We start from the raw sequence: 16,506 nt of genomic DNA on the forward strand, positions 1-16,506 counted from the left end.
CACAAAAAAAGTCTCCGGTTCTTAAACGTGTGCCTGCCCTGTGTTGTGCTGAGTGAATACAGTGAGGTGGAGAACTCCGGGGCTCCTTTTTTTCTCGTTGTGAGAGGAATGTCCGTCACTCCTGTGTGGAGCAGCATCTGGTTCTCATTAAACCCGTGCGTGTCAGGGTCGGTTGGCCGTGTGTGCGTGTGTTTGGTCGCACTGCCAGATTTCAGACAGTTCAATACAAAACGTATCTGCACTCGCACACAAGTTTTCTCTGACTGACCCGGTCACTGTGTGAGCCGTTCACATGTGCTATGACTATTTTTGTAATCCACACAGAGAAAAATAAAGCCAGGGATGTGCTGGAAGAGCAACATCTGGCCCCTTCTGGAAGAGGCCTTTGTGAGTTCTTATACAGCTCTGAGCCTTTATCCTATTATTTCACGCCTGTTTGCTCATTTATTCCTAGTGGCTCCCAAAAGTAACCACTGGTCAACTTTAAAGGGCACACGATCATGAAAAAACATTTACTCACTTTTTAGATATGAGTTTGAAGTAGAATGGAAGCATTGTTGAAGTTTCAAAATAGCTTTTCAGTCTACAGCAGTAGCCCCGCCCATTCATGTGGAAGTTATAAGGAGTGTTTCAGCCTGGGCTACTTTTTGAATGAGCCCCAATGCAAGGCAATCAATCAGAACAGAGGTCATTTACATGAATCAGCCTTAAAGACACAGTAACAAAAACAGCGATATGTTTCTGACAACAGTCCTAAACTTGGGCAGGCTGGCCACATGCCAACAAACCCCTTAATGAATGGGGCCACCACACCCACGCAGATCAGGACACAAATCTGCACTTCATATTACTTCTTATCCCCGGATTTCAAATCGTGTATATAAAAGCAGGTGACTGCCCTTCAACCTGGACTGCTTTTTGAACGAGCCACATCGTGAGGCAACCAATTAGAACAGCGGTCATTTACATATATCAGTCTTAAAGGCACAGTAAGTAAAAACAGCCTGTTTAATTCTACAGGATTAAGAGAGGCTAGAAAATGGTTATGTAAAATTAATTATAACTGTTTTTTTTTCCTGTATAAACTCACCCAACCATTGTAAGAAGACCGCAGGGAACAAAATGAATGAACCTGAAGAGCAGGGTTGGATGGCACGGCTTTCAGACTCTACCGTATATCCCATGCAAAAGATTAGGATAACCCAACTAAGAGCAAACGAAAGCTGGACATCTTAGTTAAAAACAGGCACTTTCAACGTCAGGAAGAATTTCCCTGGGATTATTCATGACAAAATTCATGTGCAAACCAGCCCCAATATGTGAATGGCTAAGACATTTTATGGGGATGATTGGCCTAACATTAAGAAGCTAGAATTTCAAAGAATGAAGCTAGAAGTAATAAAATCTTTTTAATTTAAACCAATAGCAAATAAGTCTTTGAATCAATAAAACATTTATGTTCCACATTGTATATTTACATTCTTTACTGTAGCATCATTTTGGGTTTTATGAGTTGCACTACTGCATTGCCAGTGATCTCTGTGCTGCCGTCTAGTGGAAAATACACAGAAAGCCTTAACTACACTTACTGCATAACATATTATATGTTATCATTGCCTTGCGTTTAACAGTGGAGGACAAATTACACAGCTGTACTAGAGTGAAAGCAGAGATCCCCTTCAAAAATATTACTTGTGTGAAAGTAGACGTCCTCAATTCGTATTTCATATTCTGTGTATACACATGTACTTTAATTTCAGAGGTATGTTATGTTGATGTTGAAGTAGACTCACTTTTTGTTAAACAGCCTACAGCTTAGAGAAGAACAATTTGTAAACACATGTAAACACTGCATTCTAGTAACTTCCGTTACAAAGTGAGAATGTTTTTTTCCTTTTTTCTGCAAAGTGTTGTGATGTTTTGCTCCAACAGCATTTTTGACAACAGCCCTAAACTTGGGCAGGCTGACCATGTGCCAACCAAAGTCAATGTGCCCACCACCCCACCTACAACAGGACACAAATCTGTATTTACTTCATGTTTGCTTGCTGGCATTACTTATCCTTGGGTTTCAATTCATTTACCAAAATCTAGGTAATTGCCATTTCTCCTGACGCAAATGACTATATTTTCATTTACTCAGGGATGTTTTTTTTTCTTTAACACAGAAAAATAAAGTTATCCCCCACCTTTGCAGATGACAAAAAACCTGTGGAAGATGTCTGAACCTTTACTGTATTAAAAGTACTGTAAAGCAAAAAGGTGGAAAGGTCAAAATCTGGGGACGCCTTCCTTACAGATTTGTCAGTAGGGCTGGGCAGGATGGCAGTATATGTTGTTATGATAAATTGTGTCACATACAACACATGGTGAGTGTTGTAGAGCATTGACCGAGTGCGTGTTTCACTATAAAGATAGCAAAATTAGTCCTGTTTAACTAGATTTGATGAAAACAATCAAATTGGGTTGACAGTTTTTGATCAGTTCAGAACTGATCAGATGTGACACTTCATGAGTATCATGAACATTTTTTGAAGTATCATAATAGAATATTTATGCCATTTCGCACACCTCTTGTTGCTGGTGAGCTTGGGTCCACAGTGAGATCTGAAATCTGAGAACTCAGACATGTCCAAAGCTAAACCTGCAGAACTTTTCAAAGAAACTTTAACAGTATGAAACATGCCAGCTGCCTCATAAAAGAATCCCTTTCCTAAAAGAAAATGACACTGTCTACAATAAATGTGTTTGGTTTGACATTTTGTTCCTTAAAACAATTTTCTTAATGCATTTTTAAGTTTGGCACAAAAGTTCAAGTACTTTTGGGGGTCTCTGTGTACATTAGTCCAAACATTCACTATTCAGAGCCACAAGAGAGTCGCATCTGCATTTCTCCTCTTCGCCCCCAGTGAGACACAGTGTGCTCTAAACAGTGAGGCTAGGTAAAGGTTGTGTGGAGAGTGGAAAATAGTGAGTCAGGATTATATAATTAAAAGAAAAGCTTCAGTGTGTTCTCAAACCTGATGTAATTTACCATGAAGGAGGGCTGGGAAGCTTCTATTTTGTCAGACTGATTAAATGAGACTTGGTCTTTGCTAAAACTGACACATGGGGAGGTGAAATGATAGACTTCAGCAAATGTCCTCTGGACGGAAATGGCTAATTGTAATTTATGTGTTAAGTAAAATAACACAAAGTCATAATGCTCGTGTCTCCTTTCATTTTATGTGAATGAGAAGGCTCTCAAGCTCTTTGGCAAAATATTAAAATGAGTATTTATGTCTGACTGAAATTCCACATTGTATATTTACATTCTTTACTGTAGCATCATTGTAGGTTTTATGAGTTGCACTACTGCATTGCCAGTGATCTCTGTACTGCCGTCTAGTGGAAAATACACAGAAAGCCTTAACTACACTTACTGCATATCTGAGGTGTGATATCCGTACACCATGCACTAAGCTTTTGCGCCGGTTTAGGTGCAGAAAGAATGTTTGCCATCAGAATAATACTATTTGTAGTGTATGTATTTATGTGAGAATATGCAGCGCAAAATATCCCATGTAATACTTTTTTAGCCAGAGTGAAATAACATCCTGTAAGACACTTTGCTGGGAAATAGCTTAATTTATTAACAAATTTATCTCTTCATTACTTCATTACTTTCATTTTCTTTTCTGGAGCATGTTGATTGTCTATTATTTCACTCCATGCCTTTTAAAACCTGCACACACAAGTGAGCAGTTAGTTTGCATGATAAGCTGCAGACTTGGTAAATCAAAGGTTAAGTTCAGGTGCAACGTAGGTGCATCAAGGCACATGATGCACTGCGCCTGTGCTTGTATATAGCTCACATCTGGATCAACATGGCCAGAAGTATTCATACACCCCTTCTAAGACATCTACTTTTTATTTTTACCCCACCACTTGTTTTTGAGTGTCACCTTATCCCTTGGAACTGGATTACAAGGGGTAGTGGTTGAAATCGTCCCCTACAAAATGGGACAAACCTCAAATAAAACTGAATAGTACTTCATTAACAGGCTACTAGTGCTGCTCTATAGGTGGTCCTGCCAGGCTGCAGTGGTAGCAGAGGAGCAGCAACCTCACTGCAGGACTTTAGTTAAATTTAGGGCATCATATGCCTTCAATGAGGGAAAGATGCAATAATTATTTATTATCGCTCACCCCTAATTCTTTGGTGACATGAAGCTGAAGTCAGCTTTTCTCCAGCTTCTTGTTCATATTTACTCATTCCACCTTAAATGGTGATGCAGTTACATTCTGGCATTCTGTTGCACTATTTAAGGTGGAATGGGAAATTCAGGTAGCTAGCTACCAAGACATCAGTGTATTCCTAGCAATTTTTTATGCTTGTCATTGAGAAGATACTTACAACACTTCCTACCCCTCTGTTTTTGTTGAGATAGAGTGGTAGGGCTAGATGGTAGGGGCAAGGCGTGAAATGGGAATGAGCCTTTAAGGTACAACAATTGCTGACACAGATGTTCAGTTGCATGCACAGCTTGTGTAATCTCAAAGGGAAAGCTTTTCCAATAGAATGGGACACTCTGGAGCAGCCATGCAGGAGCCTATGATTACCATGCCCAATGTCAAGTATCTGTTAGAAGGGTATAAGCCCCTCTTATTTCAGTTGTGCATTTACATATACATAGCAGAAGAAAAAAAAGCTATTCCATGCAATGCCTGTAATTTAATATGTATTCTTTCTCTAAAGAAATTATGTCTGAAAAGTTATGAGTTTGTAAGTATTTCTGAGATACTCTGTAGCAGGAACCAGGGAGCTAACAGTGGCTAAGTACCCATGTGATGCGGTGACACTGTGGCAACAGAAGCGAACGCCAGACATTCACATCGTCTTGGCAAGAACTGAAGATTAAAGCTCAGGGAACTGATAAACAAACTGTATATTCTTGAAGTACCCATCTGTTCTGAGTTAGCATTAATCTGTTTCAGAGTTCTGAACTTGGAGAAAACCCACCTTTTTCTACTACCATTCACCTGGCTTAATTCTCAGCTGCCTGCTTTTTCTGGTCTGCATAGTTCACTGGCCATGTTGACTGAATTCCTTTAAAGTGACTTCACTGTAAATAAATTATGGATTTCCTGTGGAATGCTGCTTTAACTCTATCAAACCCAAGTGATCTCCGCTTGCACTCTACATGTTCATATAACACCTGCAGATGTGTGGGGTACTCAAAAACAAACAGTCAGTAATAGGGAAATGAGAAATTTTCTGCCAAGCTCTAAGTCCACTTATGACATCTGTGTAATTTTATGTATCAAAACCATATAAACAACTCTCTAATAATTGAACAGACTTTTATCTTACTGATACTCAGTCATATGCAGAAATTTTTAATTACATTTAGTTGTTATGTTAACCCATCCTGCTACATAGACTACACTTATAGTATTTTGTGCACATTTTAGTGCACAATTTCTGTTTATTTGCTTTTTAAAATTGGCTTATTATTACTTTAGCATATTGGAAACAAAATAAGACATAACAATGTGCCATAACCTTTATGTAGGCCACATTTTATGTTGTATTTTTCCTAATATGTAAACAGTCATTGTATATTAAATGTGCAGAAGTGAAGGAGGACTTTGTTTAACATAGAAAATTAACATAACATCTGACCTGAGGCATCCAAACTTTTGTGTCCAATGTAAATGAACTCTGGATGCTCTGTGTCTCAATCAAAAAGCAGTCCAAGCTGAAACACTCCTTATAACGTCCTTAAAACACTCCTTATATTTGCACTGTATCATTATGAACTGTATTAATTGGTTTTTCAGCATTTAAATTCTACAAAAAGCTAATTTATTTCAGAAAACAGAAAGAATGTTTTTCATTACATGGGCCCTTGAAGAAACAAAAAATAGCAGAATCATTGTCCTCTTGGGGACCGTGTTCAGCTCATGTGGGATCTCTCAGCACATAGACAGCACTTCTACATGTTTTTAAGCTGTCTTTCATCTTTAAGGCCAAAGTTGGTATTTTATGGTTTAGCTAAATGAAAAAAATGCTTTAACCCCACTTCATGCCCACTTTGTTTGTTTGTTTGTTTATCTCAGAAGACTGAATGTACTGTCTCTGCTGGGCTCTGTGTGTACGTTTGTGTAGTGAATGTCTGTGAGTTTGTTTGAACGTGGAAAAGGGTCTGCATTAGGTCTGGGGTCAGTCTCTGCAAGTCTTTTCACCAGACTCTTCCGACACCCACCTGCAGGTCTGGTCCAGCAGTGACACATAAAACCAGCTGGAGTCAACCCTATGTGTGTGGCACTCAAAAAGAGTACTGATTGGCTGTTTTGAAGGCCTCTAGACTCAACTTTACAGTCAGAGCAGGAAATGAAGGTGTCATTTTGTTAACCTGAGAATTGATTTTCTAACTGGTGTTGTTTCAATAGTCAGATTCACAACAGGGGACCACAGGCTTAAGCAAAGTATTTGAGACCATGGAATAATAACACTGTTGTTAGTCAGCCAACACTGGCAGTTTTCACTTGAGAACAAGCCAGGCAAGTCCTGTTTATTTTATTATTGGTTTGCTGAAATGAGACTTCAGTTTGACGATTTGGGCATTGGACATTTCCAAGCCCGTTTTGTTTGCATTGGACACACATTTTCTTTCACATTATTTCAGGTGCATTTTATTGTTGACAAGATTTTTGTTTCATACTAGTGTTGAATTCACTTGACCATGGTGCTTTTAGTTCCATATGACCTGTCTTGCAGTGGACTTGGGACAGCTGTCTAACATTATTGTCATTCTCTTTCGGCAGACGACTTCAATGATGAGGAAGAAGTGCAATCCTTTGGCTACAAGAGGTTTGGTGAGTAGCTCACAATTCCTGACCACCCAGAAGCAGCATACACTGTTTGGCTGTGAGGATTTGGCACCATGAAGTGTCTCTTCCTTTTGGATTCCCTCACAAATGGACAAACCATGTACAAGTCCTGGTTATGTTTTGTTTTCTCTTTTGTGTTGTGGAGGTATTTGAAAGGTGAGTTAGACTGTATGGCTAAAGCAGATGATTGTAATGAACATGGGGTCATGTCCCAGCTTCTAGCATTGCTTTCTCTGTAACCATATGCTAACATCATTAGCCCATTTGAGGGCCATTGGCATGAACAGACCTCTCTAGTTTCACCTTTTTCAGAAAGTGCTTTTTCCCACATTTAGTGGGGGTGAAGTAGAGTCAAGCTTTTTTACGCAGGCCAAACTGTGAAGGAGTTTTAGGCAGTCTTTGAAAATGTATCTTTAGATTTGTCAAGCTTTCCATCTCTTACCATTAACTTATACTGGTGCAGATGGTCTCTTTGTCGTTCTCTTTGTCAGCTCAGGCTCCATTAAGTTTCAGTGCCTTCTTTAATGAAGTGTTGGAGAAACGTCTTTGCTTATACATCTTGTGAATTATTGCTAATGTTTCAAGTAACTGATGACAAAGTTGCTACTTATTAGAACATTGCAGGACTGAGTTAAGATGACTCCAGTTCTCCAGAAGTGTTACGAAACTAAAGCACTGGAGATGTTTTGAGCTTTTGCAAAATATGCACATCCGCTTGTTCCTTTTTCTGCCAAGTTCTCTAGTAATCAGTTATTAGAATGATGTTTGAGGCATACAGTGTTATAGCAAATCATGTTAAGTATGTCAGGAACAAGCTTAGGTGGTCTGAGGAGCATCAAGTTTCTGTCTGCGCTTTATCAGAATTAGAATCAGAATACTTTATTGATCCCAGAGGGAAATTGCATTTTTTTGTCAGAATCAGAATATCTATGAGGTACTAGAGACTCACCAACAGACGTATTTCAATGTCTGAAGGTAAATGAATGGTCCCTAGTAATTCTAGCCCTACCCAGTAGTGATTCTGGATATTATCTAAAGGCAGGTTGCATTGCTGAAGTCCAAACAGTTCCCCTGTTCCACAGGAGAAGTTTAGATGGCATGCAGTCATGTGCTGTCCCCCCACTGCGCATACCTTTATCCATAGGACAGCCTGAAGGTTGGAGGCTCCAGACTTCAGCGTATAGTAGTTTGTATTGTGAGGAGGCCTCAAAAACACTCTAAACAAGCTGGACAGTCTAAAGCCCTTTTATGGAGTCTGAGAGGATTTTATGGAATTCACATATGAAAATGGAATTTCCATATAAACATGGAATCACATTTTTTTTCTGTATTATTAACTGCAATAATTTGATGTAAACACATCTGCTTTAAGCATTTTACTTACTGAAAGTCACAGTAGTGGTGTGCTAGGATAGGTTAGCAAACAATATGTCAAAACACCAGCCAACCTAAATATCAGACCGTCAAAAAAGTTGAAAAATGAATCGCTGTCAGCCAAGTTTAGGACAGATAATACACCAGTGGCTATCATGAATTAGATGGTCAGTTATTCCAGCCATGCTTACACAAGACTCGTATGTGAAATGTCAGTGAAAACAGAAAGCAGTGATTAGTAAATTCTATTTGACCTGTATTGTATGATGTAATTTTTTGTAAATATGTGCTAATTTCACAAATGGTGCCTGTAACACATTCCAAAAAAGTTGTGACAGAAGCATGTTTACCGGTGTATTACACCAGCCTTTCCTTTTAACAGCACTTTGGGGACTGAAGACACAAACTGGTTTTGACACCAAAAAAAGTTTTGAATGTGGAATTTGTCATTCTTCAGTTATACACATATTTAGCTGTGCAACAATATAGGGCCTTCGTTGTCATATTTTGCACATCATAATGCACCAGTTTTCAAAGTTTTCAATAGGAGCCTGGCAGGCCAGTCCAGAACCCACATTCTCTGGCATAACAAAACCATGATGTTGGTGTAAAAGGTCTTTTGCCATTGTCATGTTTGAATAAGCATGGATGTACCAGAAAAAGACAGCATCTAAAAGGCACCATATGTTGCTACAAAGTGTGTATTTATTTTTTTGTGTTAATGGTGCTTTCAAGTGACCCACTAACTGTGTCTTTTGAACTTTACACTTTACACAATCTGAATGTGCCTTTACTGCTTTGTAAAGAGAGAAAATGTCCATTATTTCAATGAATAGTCTGAAAGGTTGGCTCAACAGACCACAGTGCACATTTCCACAGGGCATTGGTTCATTTCAGAGGAGAAGTCGGCAATTTTTTGGGTCATTATTGACAAATGGTTTCTACTGTTCATAGTATTGACATTTTGCGCAGTTTGTCAAAGTATTCCAGAGCCCATATGGTGATATCCATCACAGAAACAAGCCATTTTTAATGCAATGCTATCTGAGGGATCAAAGATCACAGGTTTTTTTTATATATTATATATACAAAATGCACCATAGAGGAACATTTGCTGCTGCATTTTTTGGCCAAGTGCGAACCTCGACCCTTCCTTGCTCATAAAGGACTAGGTTTTTTCTAGACACTCCTTTTATATCTGAGCATCTTTTAAAAAAATATTTTCTGTACATTACAAAATGGTCCTGTCTTAATGTCTTAAATTGCCACACCTTTTTGTAATATGTTGCAGGTGTCAATTTCAAAATGAGTGAATACTTGCAAAAAAAAACAAAAAAAAAACTGGTAAGATAAAACATTTAATGTCTTGTCCATATTCTGCTTTTGAATAAATAAAGGTCAAAGTGGCTTTACAAACCTCTTGCTACCTATTCATTATTTTTTTTCTCTTAATTACAAAAAGCTTTAGTTTGCTAAAGCACTTTTTAGTTTACTTTACTTTACTTTACACTATGTTCATTCATGTCAAGGGTTCCAATTTTTAGTATATAGTCACTGTACAAAAGAAAAAAGTGCACAGCGGGTGTCCTGCTGTGCCAAAATTGCATGGTGAATTGACCAGTAGAACTGGTCCAAAATACTTGGAAAAATTTCTCATTTGTCACAAGCCAATCTAGGGTCAGACCATAACAGGAAATAAGAGTAGGCTTTCTCCCCAAACCTGCTGCCAGACCAATCACCAGACTGTTTTCACAAGAAAAGAGTTGAAGTTATTTGATTTGTTAACTGCTATGGGGAAAAGTAGCCTTGGGGATGAGCATATGCCTGAAATAATAAACAAAACTAATGATCATAAAACTGACCATTAACTTCCTTTTTGTTGATTTATTTTTTTTTTTTTTGATTAGCAGTATTTACTATTATTGTGGGATTTTAAAATATTTCATATATTTTTAATTTTAGTATGATGCAATCTTTTGAACCTACATAATACATGATGTAACAGAAGGCAAAAATGTAAAAATCCAAATGACAGAATAAATAAAAATAAAACAAAAGAAAATAGAGAGAACATCATTTGTAGTTTTGGATTGTTCTTCCTTTTTTGGCTGGCAGTGTGAAGCTGATAGAACTAGTAAGATCTGAGAGATTTGTGAGAACATAAACAAGGTGTTGGAACTCAACTGTAGCCCCCAAATGGTTTCATTTTAGAGGCCATGTCAGCCTTGTGTATGTATATGCATATACTGAGTGATGTATATGCATATACTTTCATTTTTTCAGAAGCACCATGCTCAGTGATGACATAGGTTCTGATGTATTTCAAGTTCTTGCTCTAAAACATGTCTTTTGAGCCACTGTAGATGTGAAATGGTGTTATATGAGTCAGTTTTGTTTTACAGAGCAGACAGAGGGACTGTATGACCATCTATAGTGATATAAGTATCACCTAATTTCTAGTAGGACCTGATTAATCTGAACATTTTGTGGCTGACAGCAATATTGATTATAGGGGGATAAAATTCGTATAACGTAATTATTATTGGCAGATATAATTTATTATTTGTATTTCAGAATTTAATTTGTACTCCAGCAGTTTGGTTAAGTAGTATTTACTGATAGATATCGTCAGTTCTCACTGTTTTATGCCTATATATTTTAGCATATATTGTAATATACCGTATTGTTGCATTTTTGTTTTCTGTTTATCACTTTTTCTTGTTCCTATTTTGCATGAGGTCTCTTCAAAACAGGTTTTTGCATGTTATATTATTATAACATTTTAGGTTAAGATACATTTGATATGTTTTTGTTATACTTACCATTATGTTATTTTGTGCTTAGCAGTTCAGCCCGTGTCTTTAAACAGAGAGTAGCTTGTATTTATCTGTCCAGTGGCATAACTGTTTACAGTTTTGAACTATCATCAGGAGATTGTAAGGCAGTGCCATGTCTAAAGACAGGACACCAATTATGAGTTCTTTATTGCCGATATTATTACCTGATACTGACAATACTGCAGGTCGCTATGGTGAGCTATTATCAGGACCACTCTGCCTAATTAGTTCAAACTGTGGTACCACATATAAAAAATGTATTCAGATTATGCTGTGGTCATGAGTTGAGCTGATAGTAATCTAAAATACACAAAAATGATCATTCATAGGGTCCTTTCTACAAAACTAAAACTTCTAGTGCATAACTTTTAAAAAGCTTTATTCAGCAGTTCTGCTCTATTTGTTCATGTCACTACTGAAACACAAAGAGAAAATGTGTCTCAAAGTCTGTTGATTAGTAATCTAAATGATATTTTGTGTTTCACAAATATAATATTGTCTTATAATACTATAATTATACCATATAATATATGACTTTATTCATGTACAACTGTTTAAAGCTTTGTTCGTTGTCATGTACAAGCAGCAAGATGCGGAGGTGTTATTATTGTATTAGTAGTGATGACTGTTCAGTCATTTGTTTTAATAATAAAAAAAAAATACAATTAAGATATTAGGGTTCTCAGTTCTGGCTTTGGTAGAATGGTCCATACATCTTTATCAGGCCCATGCAATGCCTCACAGGTACTGAGTAGTACAAAGGGAATGGTTTGGGAGGTCTTTACTGGACAGCGTGTGTATCATCATTATAATTGTTTCTGATTTTAACAATACAAGATGTTCTGAAGCAGAATTTGCTCTGGAAAAACACATCTTTTGACAGAGGTGTGGCAAGATACATATTTTTAGATTGCGCTGGTGTCATGATTTCTGATTCTAGGGTCAGGATTCATTTATATAGTTTATAGTTATACAGTTCATAGTTCTATAGTTCAGGTTTATAGTTTTGATCATTTTCAGTGTTGTCCAGGAAAGGTGGATGATGGTGAAATATAATTTAGAAATAGAATATGCCCCAATATTTCCCTACAAATAGCAAAAGTAAAAATGTTTATGTACTATAGGGACTACAGAAGAATCACTGAAGCCTTTTACTCTGTGTAAAAGGAACTTCAACACTTCAAAAAATAATATTTTTAACACATGCTCTATTCTTACTGGGGGTGTGATAAGATGGACCTCAACCAGCACTTCATTAACCCAGCCTTTCACTGAGTGGTATTAGTGCCTTGTGTAAATAGCACAACCTCACTGTGGCAAGAGTAACCCGAGCCGCTACTTATCTCCAGATCCACATTGTTTGAAATGCTGGTGTCCCTCAGAGAGATTATCTCCCAACCTGAAGAGTTGCTGACCTGTTTCCTGCACCCATTTCAGTGGTTTATTTAACTGGAGCTCATGCAGCTGGCTGAATGGCCATGAGTTGAGGGGAGGGGGTGGTTGGTGCTGGAGGGTGTCGGTGTCTGGCGGGCTGGATCATGCTGTGTCAGCGCTAGAGCGAGGAGCTGTGTGGGTGAGGGGTCCGCCCAGGGGTGTGCGCCATGTTAATGGATACTAACCCTTCTTCTGGAGCCGGTAGAGACGCAGGCAAAGAAACTATACAGTTGCTCTCTTTCTCCACCAACACTAAACAAGCAAATATGTCTTTTTGAATCTGACAGACCTGTTGGCTTCTATGATTTTCCATTTTCACTGTTCAGTCAAAATCTCCATCGACCCACATCCTGTCAAACTCTCCATCAAGCCCCTCCAGTCAGAATATCCATCCTTCAGTCAGGATCGTCAGCTCTTCCAGTTTTATGGGAAAAGCTGCACTTTATGACACTGTAAAAGAGAAATCCAGACACATTTTCTCTCCACACTTGTTCTTTGTTTCTTTTTTAAAGCTTATGCAAATATGGTTCCTAAACTGTGTACTAAATGTGGTTTCAGAAGAAATGTCTGGGGCAACAAGTAACAAACCAAATGTTATGTAGTTAGCTTGGGGGATGGGGCAATGCAGTTGGATATCTGCAATGACAGGGAACTGATGACAATGTAACAAGGGTGAAAATGACCATTTTTGGAAAATAGAACTGACAGAGAACTACAGAAGACTAGTGTAAACAACTAAAACAGTCAAAAATGTGTACATGTAATGTTTTGTTTCCTTTTGCAGTTTAAGGCTTCAGTAAAATTCATGTTCCACCATCTGTGCTGTGTGTTTCCCAAGTGTGACATACCATCTGTGGAAAAATCTGAACATTTTCCTTTCAACCTAAGTGTTCCAAAGGTGTAGATGAGTTGTAAGTTTATGAAAATATGATACACTATGATATCCCACAGGCATTTATAGCTCAATTCCAGAGTAGATGTGGAACTGGAATTATTTACTTGAGCAGAGCATGTGTGGCAGTCTGAAGTTTCTCCAGTAACATGTGAGTCACTTTTGTGCGAGTCATGTAAAGTGAAGAGACAGTCATGAATGCACATGTTTGCAGTCACAACTTGTTAAAAAGATATCATAGAAAGTAGGTCTTAGCTGATTGGGTGTGTATATGTATGTTTACCTGGCAGTAAGTGGAGGTGGCATAATCAATAATCCTGAATTTGTAACAAATATATATTGTGCTAACTGCTTAGCAAGATCTGCTAAGAATCAATAATCATGCATAGAATAAGACGATGAAGTTTTGTTTCCCATGGCAAATGTTAGACTATGTGAAACTGGCTTTAACTAGACATTGTCAAATGGAATGTTTGAAGTGAACCTGCTTATTGCATCTCTCTTAAGGCCTAATGTCAGGCTGAAATATGGGATATTATGCTTTCAGTATGAGTTCAGATGATGGGAGCAGATAGGCAGAGAGAGCAATATTGTTGTCTGGTAAGTCACAGAGTCTTTAGGTTAAGCTCTCAGAGGTTCTGCAGGACTTTATCTTTATCAAAGACTGCATTCCCCTGGATCAGGAGAAGGGTACACAAAGCTCTCAGCAGAAGACAAGATTTTAATGTCTGTGGTTTGCGTTGAACCCAGCAGATGGTTCATGGCGTGCGCCATAAGGGTTCTGGAGAGGGCATTAGTGTAGAATGGCCCGGGTCACTTCTGGGTCAGCCCAATGGAATCTGGCTCTTCAGAGGCACTCCTGCTGAACCCTCTTAGGCTTTTGAAAAAGGACAGATACATGACCAAACAAATACATGTTTAGTAACTTGCGGGGCAGTTGTGTAAGAAGAGCTGTGGTGGTTTGAAGAAGAACAAAACAAGGACCACAATGATGGAAGGCTAAATATTTTGTGTTTTTCCCTAACCAGCTTGTTCTCAGCACATCTGGACCCAAGGCCAGTGAAGCCTCCAGAGGTCAGGAAATGGAGCGGTCACAGAAGTTGGTGGTCTCCTTGAATAAACCAGAGTCACCAGTGAATCTCTCAACCTCCACTCTGGACAAACGGACATAAATCCACATCGTTAAACACCCCATCTGTTATGCCCTCCCCCAGGTCTCTCCTGTGCAAGTAACACATTCAAACCAAGAGCAGAATAGGTTTGGACAGCTCTCCTGCAAGCCAACCCATCACAACAGTAGGCCTCCAGGGATGCTCTTGCCCACAAACAGCACCCCTGTAACAAACTGTCATATGATAGGGTGTCACACTTGTATGATGGATGGAGCCGGTGCCTCTGCTCCTCAGCGGGGTCTGGCACCCAGTCAAAAACAACACATATGTTAGCGATGGAGCTCGCCGCTTTTCCTTTCTTTGCGGGCCCAAAGTGCTGCACTGCGTCTGATATATTAATGAAAGTCTTTTGGCTCGCATGCTGGCCAAAATCAACTCCATGCTTCCTGGCTTAAAAAAAAAGAGTGCAAGTGAAAGAAAGATGTGTATTTTCCTTTGCTCTGTTCAGAGTCAAAAGCACTGCTTACTGGAGATCCCATTTTCTGACCTGGCCAAGACAGAGGCACTGGGCCTTTGTTGCTTAAAATTTGATTACTTTGGCTGCCAAGGGAACCTGCCTCATAGCATTACTCTTGCTCATGTTTCATTCATTTTGATTTTTTTCTGCAATGTTTTCACTCAAAAAGAATGTATAAATCGTACTAATTGAAACAGTAATCTATACTCATTTTGCTTTGGTTCTTTTTTTGTAAGTAGATAATACAGCACCTATAGTCTGGCTGATACACGGACTATAGATTGAAATGGATTTACACAAGTGAACCCCACTGTGCTTTCTTATAGGGATGAGCAGAGGTACTTGAGTATTCTTGTAAATGTTTGAGGTGCCAGCATTTGTTTACTGTAATCAGACCTCAGGTATTTGTTGAATTTCATCATGGGAAGATGGAGAAAATATACAGAACAACAATTCAATGAAACATTAATTTTATGTTTTAACAGAACTGTATAATGTGAAAGTTTTGCTGTTATTTTCAGGTGAATATATTATGTTATACTTTGCTGCTCTAGAACGGGAGTAGCTTATTGTGAGCATGTGGCCAAGGATGCTCTGCTAAGCACAAGACTGAGAAGGTTTTTTAATCACGAAGTAGGCTAGGTTATAATATATGTCTCTGACAAACTACCATGTTGGCATGTCGTCCACTGAAAAGGAAAAAACCTGTGGAAGACAACCATCAGCATCCAGTGTTGTACTAGTTAGCCATACTTATAGCTCATTAGCTCATCTGAGATTGTTATGCTACTCTTTAAATGTGAAAACCTAGTGATTTCCCTCAGCTATTTTCAAATAATAAAGCATGTATTCAAATATATGCTCCTGCATGATGCTAAATATGCTATATAAAAAAAAATCTACGCCATTGCTCCACCAAAATCTGAAATGTTTTTTTTTCTTTTTCGTGTTTTCTGTGTGGTTAACCGGATATCCGTTTGTGAACTCTTACAGATACTCAAATATCAATGTTGGTCAAAATGTTTGGACAATGGTTTTAGTGTCAGCACAAAGCATTTCTTTTGGGTTTTATGTCTGGCCAGATCTATTCCTGTTCCAAGGGAACGTCTGGTTACCACAACAAAACATCTCATCTTTTTCTTTTATGGTTTTCCCAGTGTAATGACTTGCTCAGGCAGAAAATAGGTGGAGTTCCACTGTTTCCAGTGCTGGCTGTGCTGGAGAACTAGGCATTAAATGCTTGGCATGTAGGTTATTTGAAAGCTCTGTGGTTTCATTTGCTAAGTGAGGCATTTGGAACTTGTAAGCTTTCTTGGATGCCTCTGACTTGTATCGGCCTGGGCTCAGCTGCGGGTGTAATAGACAGCCATCCAGTGCGATGGAGGCCAGTGCTGAGTCAGGACATAAGGCCTTGTGCTGGGCCACCCACCAACACGAGCCTGTTTCACTCCAAACCTCCAAATC

General features: G+C 38.6%; 1 protein-coding gene across 2 annotated transcripts in view; it reads left to right on the forward strand.

Moving 5' to 3' along the window:
* The window catches only part of colec12 (collectin sub-family member 12), a 69,447-nt gene that overhangs the window by 710 nt on the left and 52,231 nt on the right, over nt 1-16,506 (forward strand). For both annotated transcript variants that reach the window (XM_017714184.2, XM_017714182.2), the window contains exon 2: nt 6,811-6,861. In XM_017714184.2, coding sequence (XP_017569673.2) covers nt 6,811-6,861 — 51 coding nt within the window. The remainder of the gene's footprint in view (nt 1-6,810; nt 6,862-16,506) is intronic.

This window comes from Pygocentrus nattereri, chromosome 2 (genome assembly GCF_015220715.1).
Source record: "Pygocentrus nattereri isolate fPygNat1 chromosome 2, fPygNat1.pri, whole genome shotgun sequence".
Taxonomy (NCBI): Eukaryota; Metazoa; Chordata; class Actinopteri; order Characiformes; family Serrasalmidae; genus Pygocentrus; species Pygocentrus nattereri.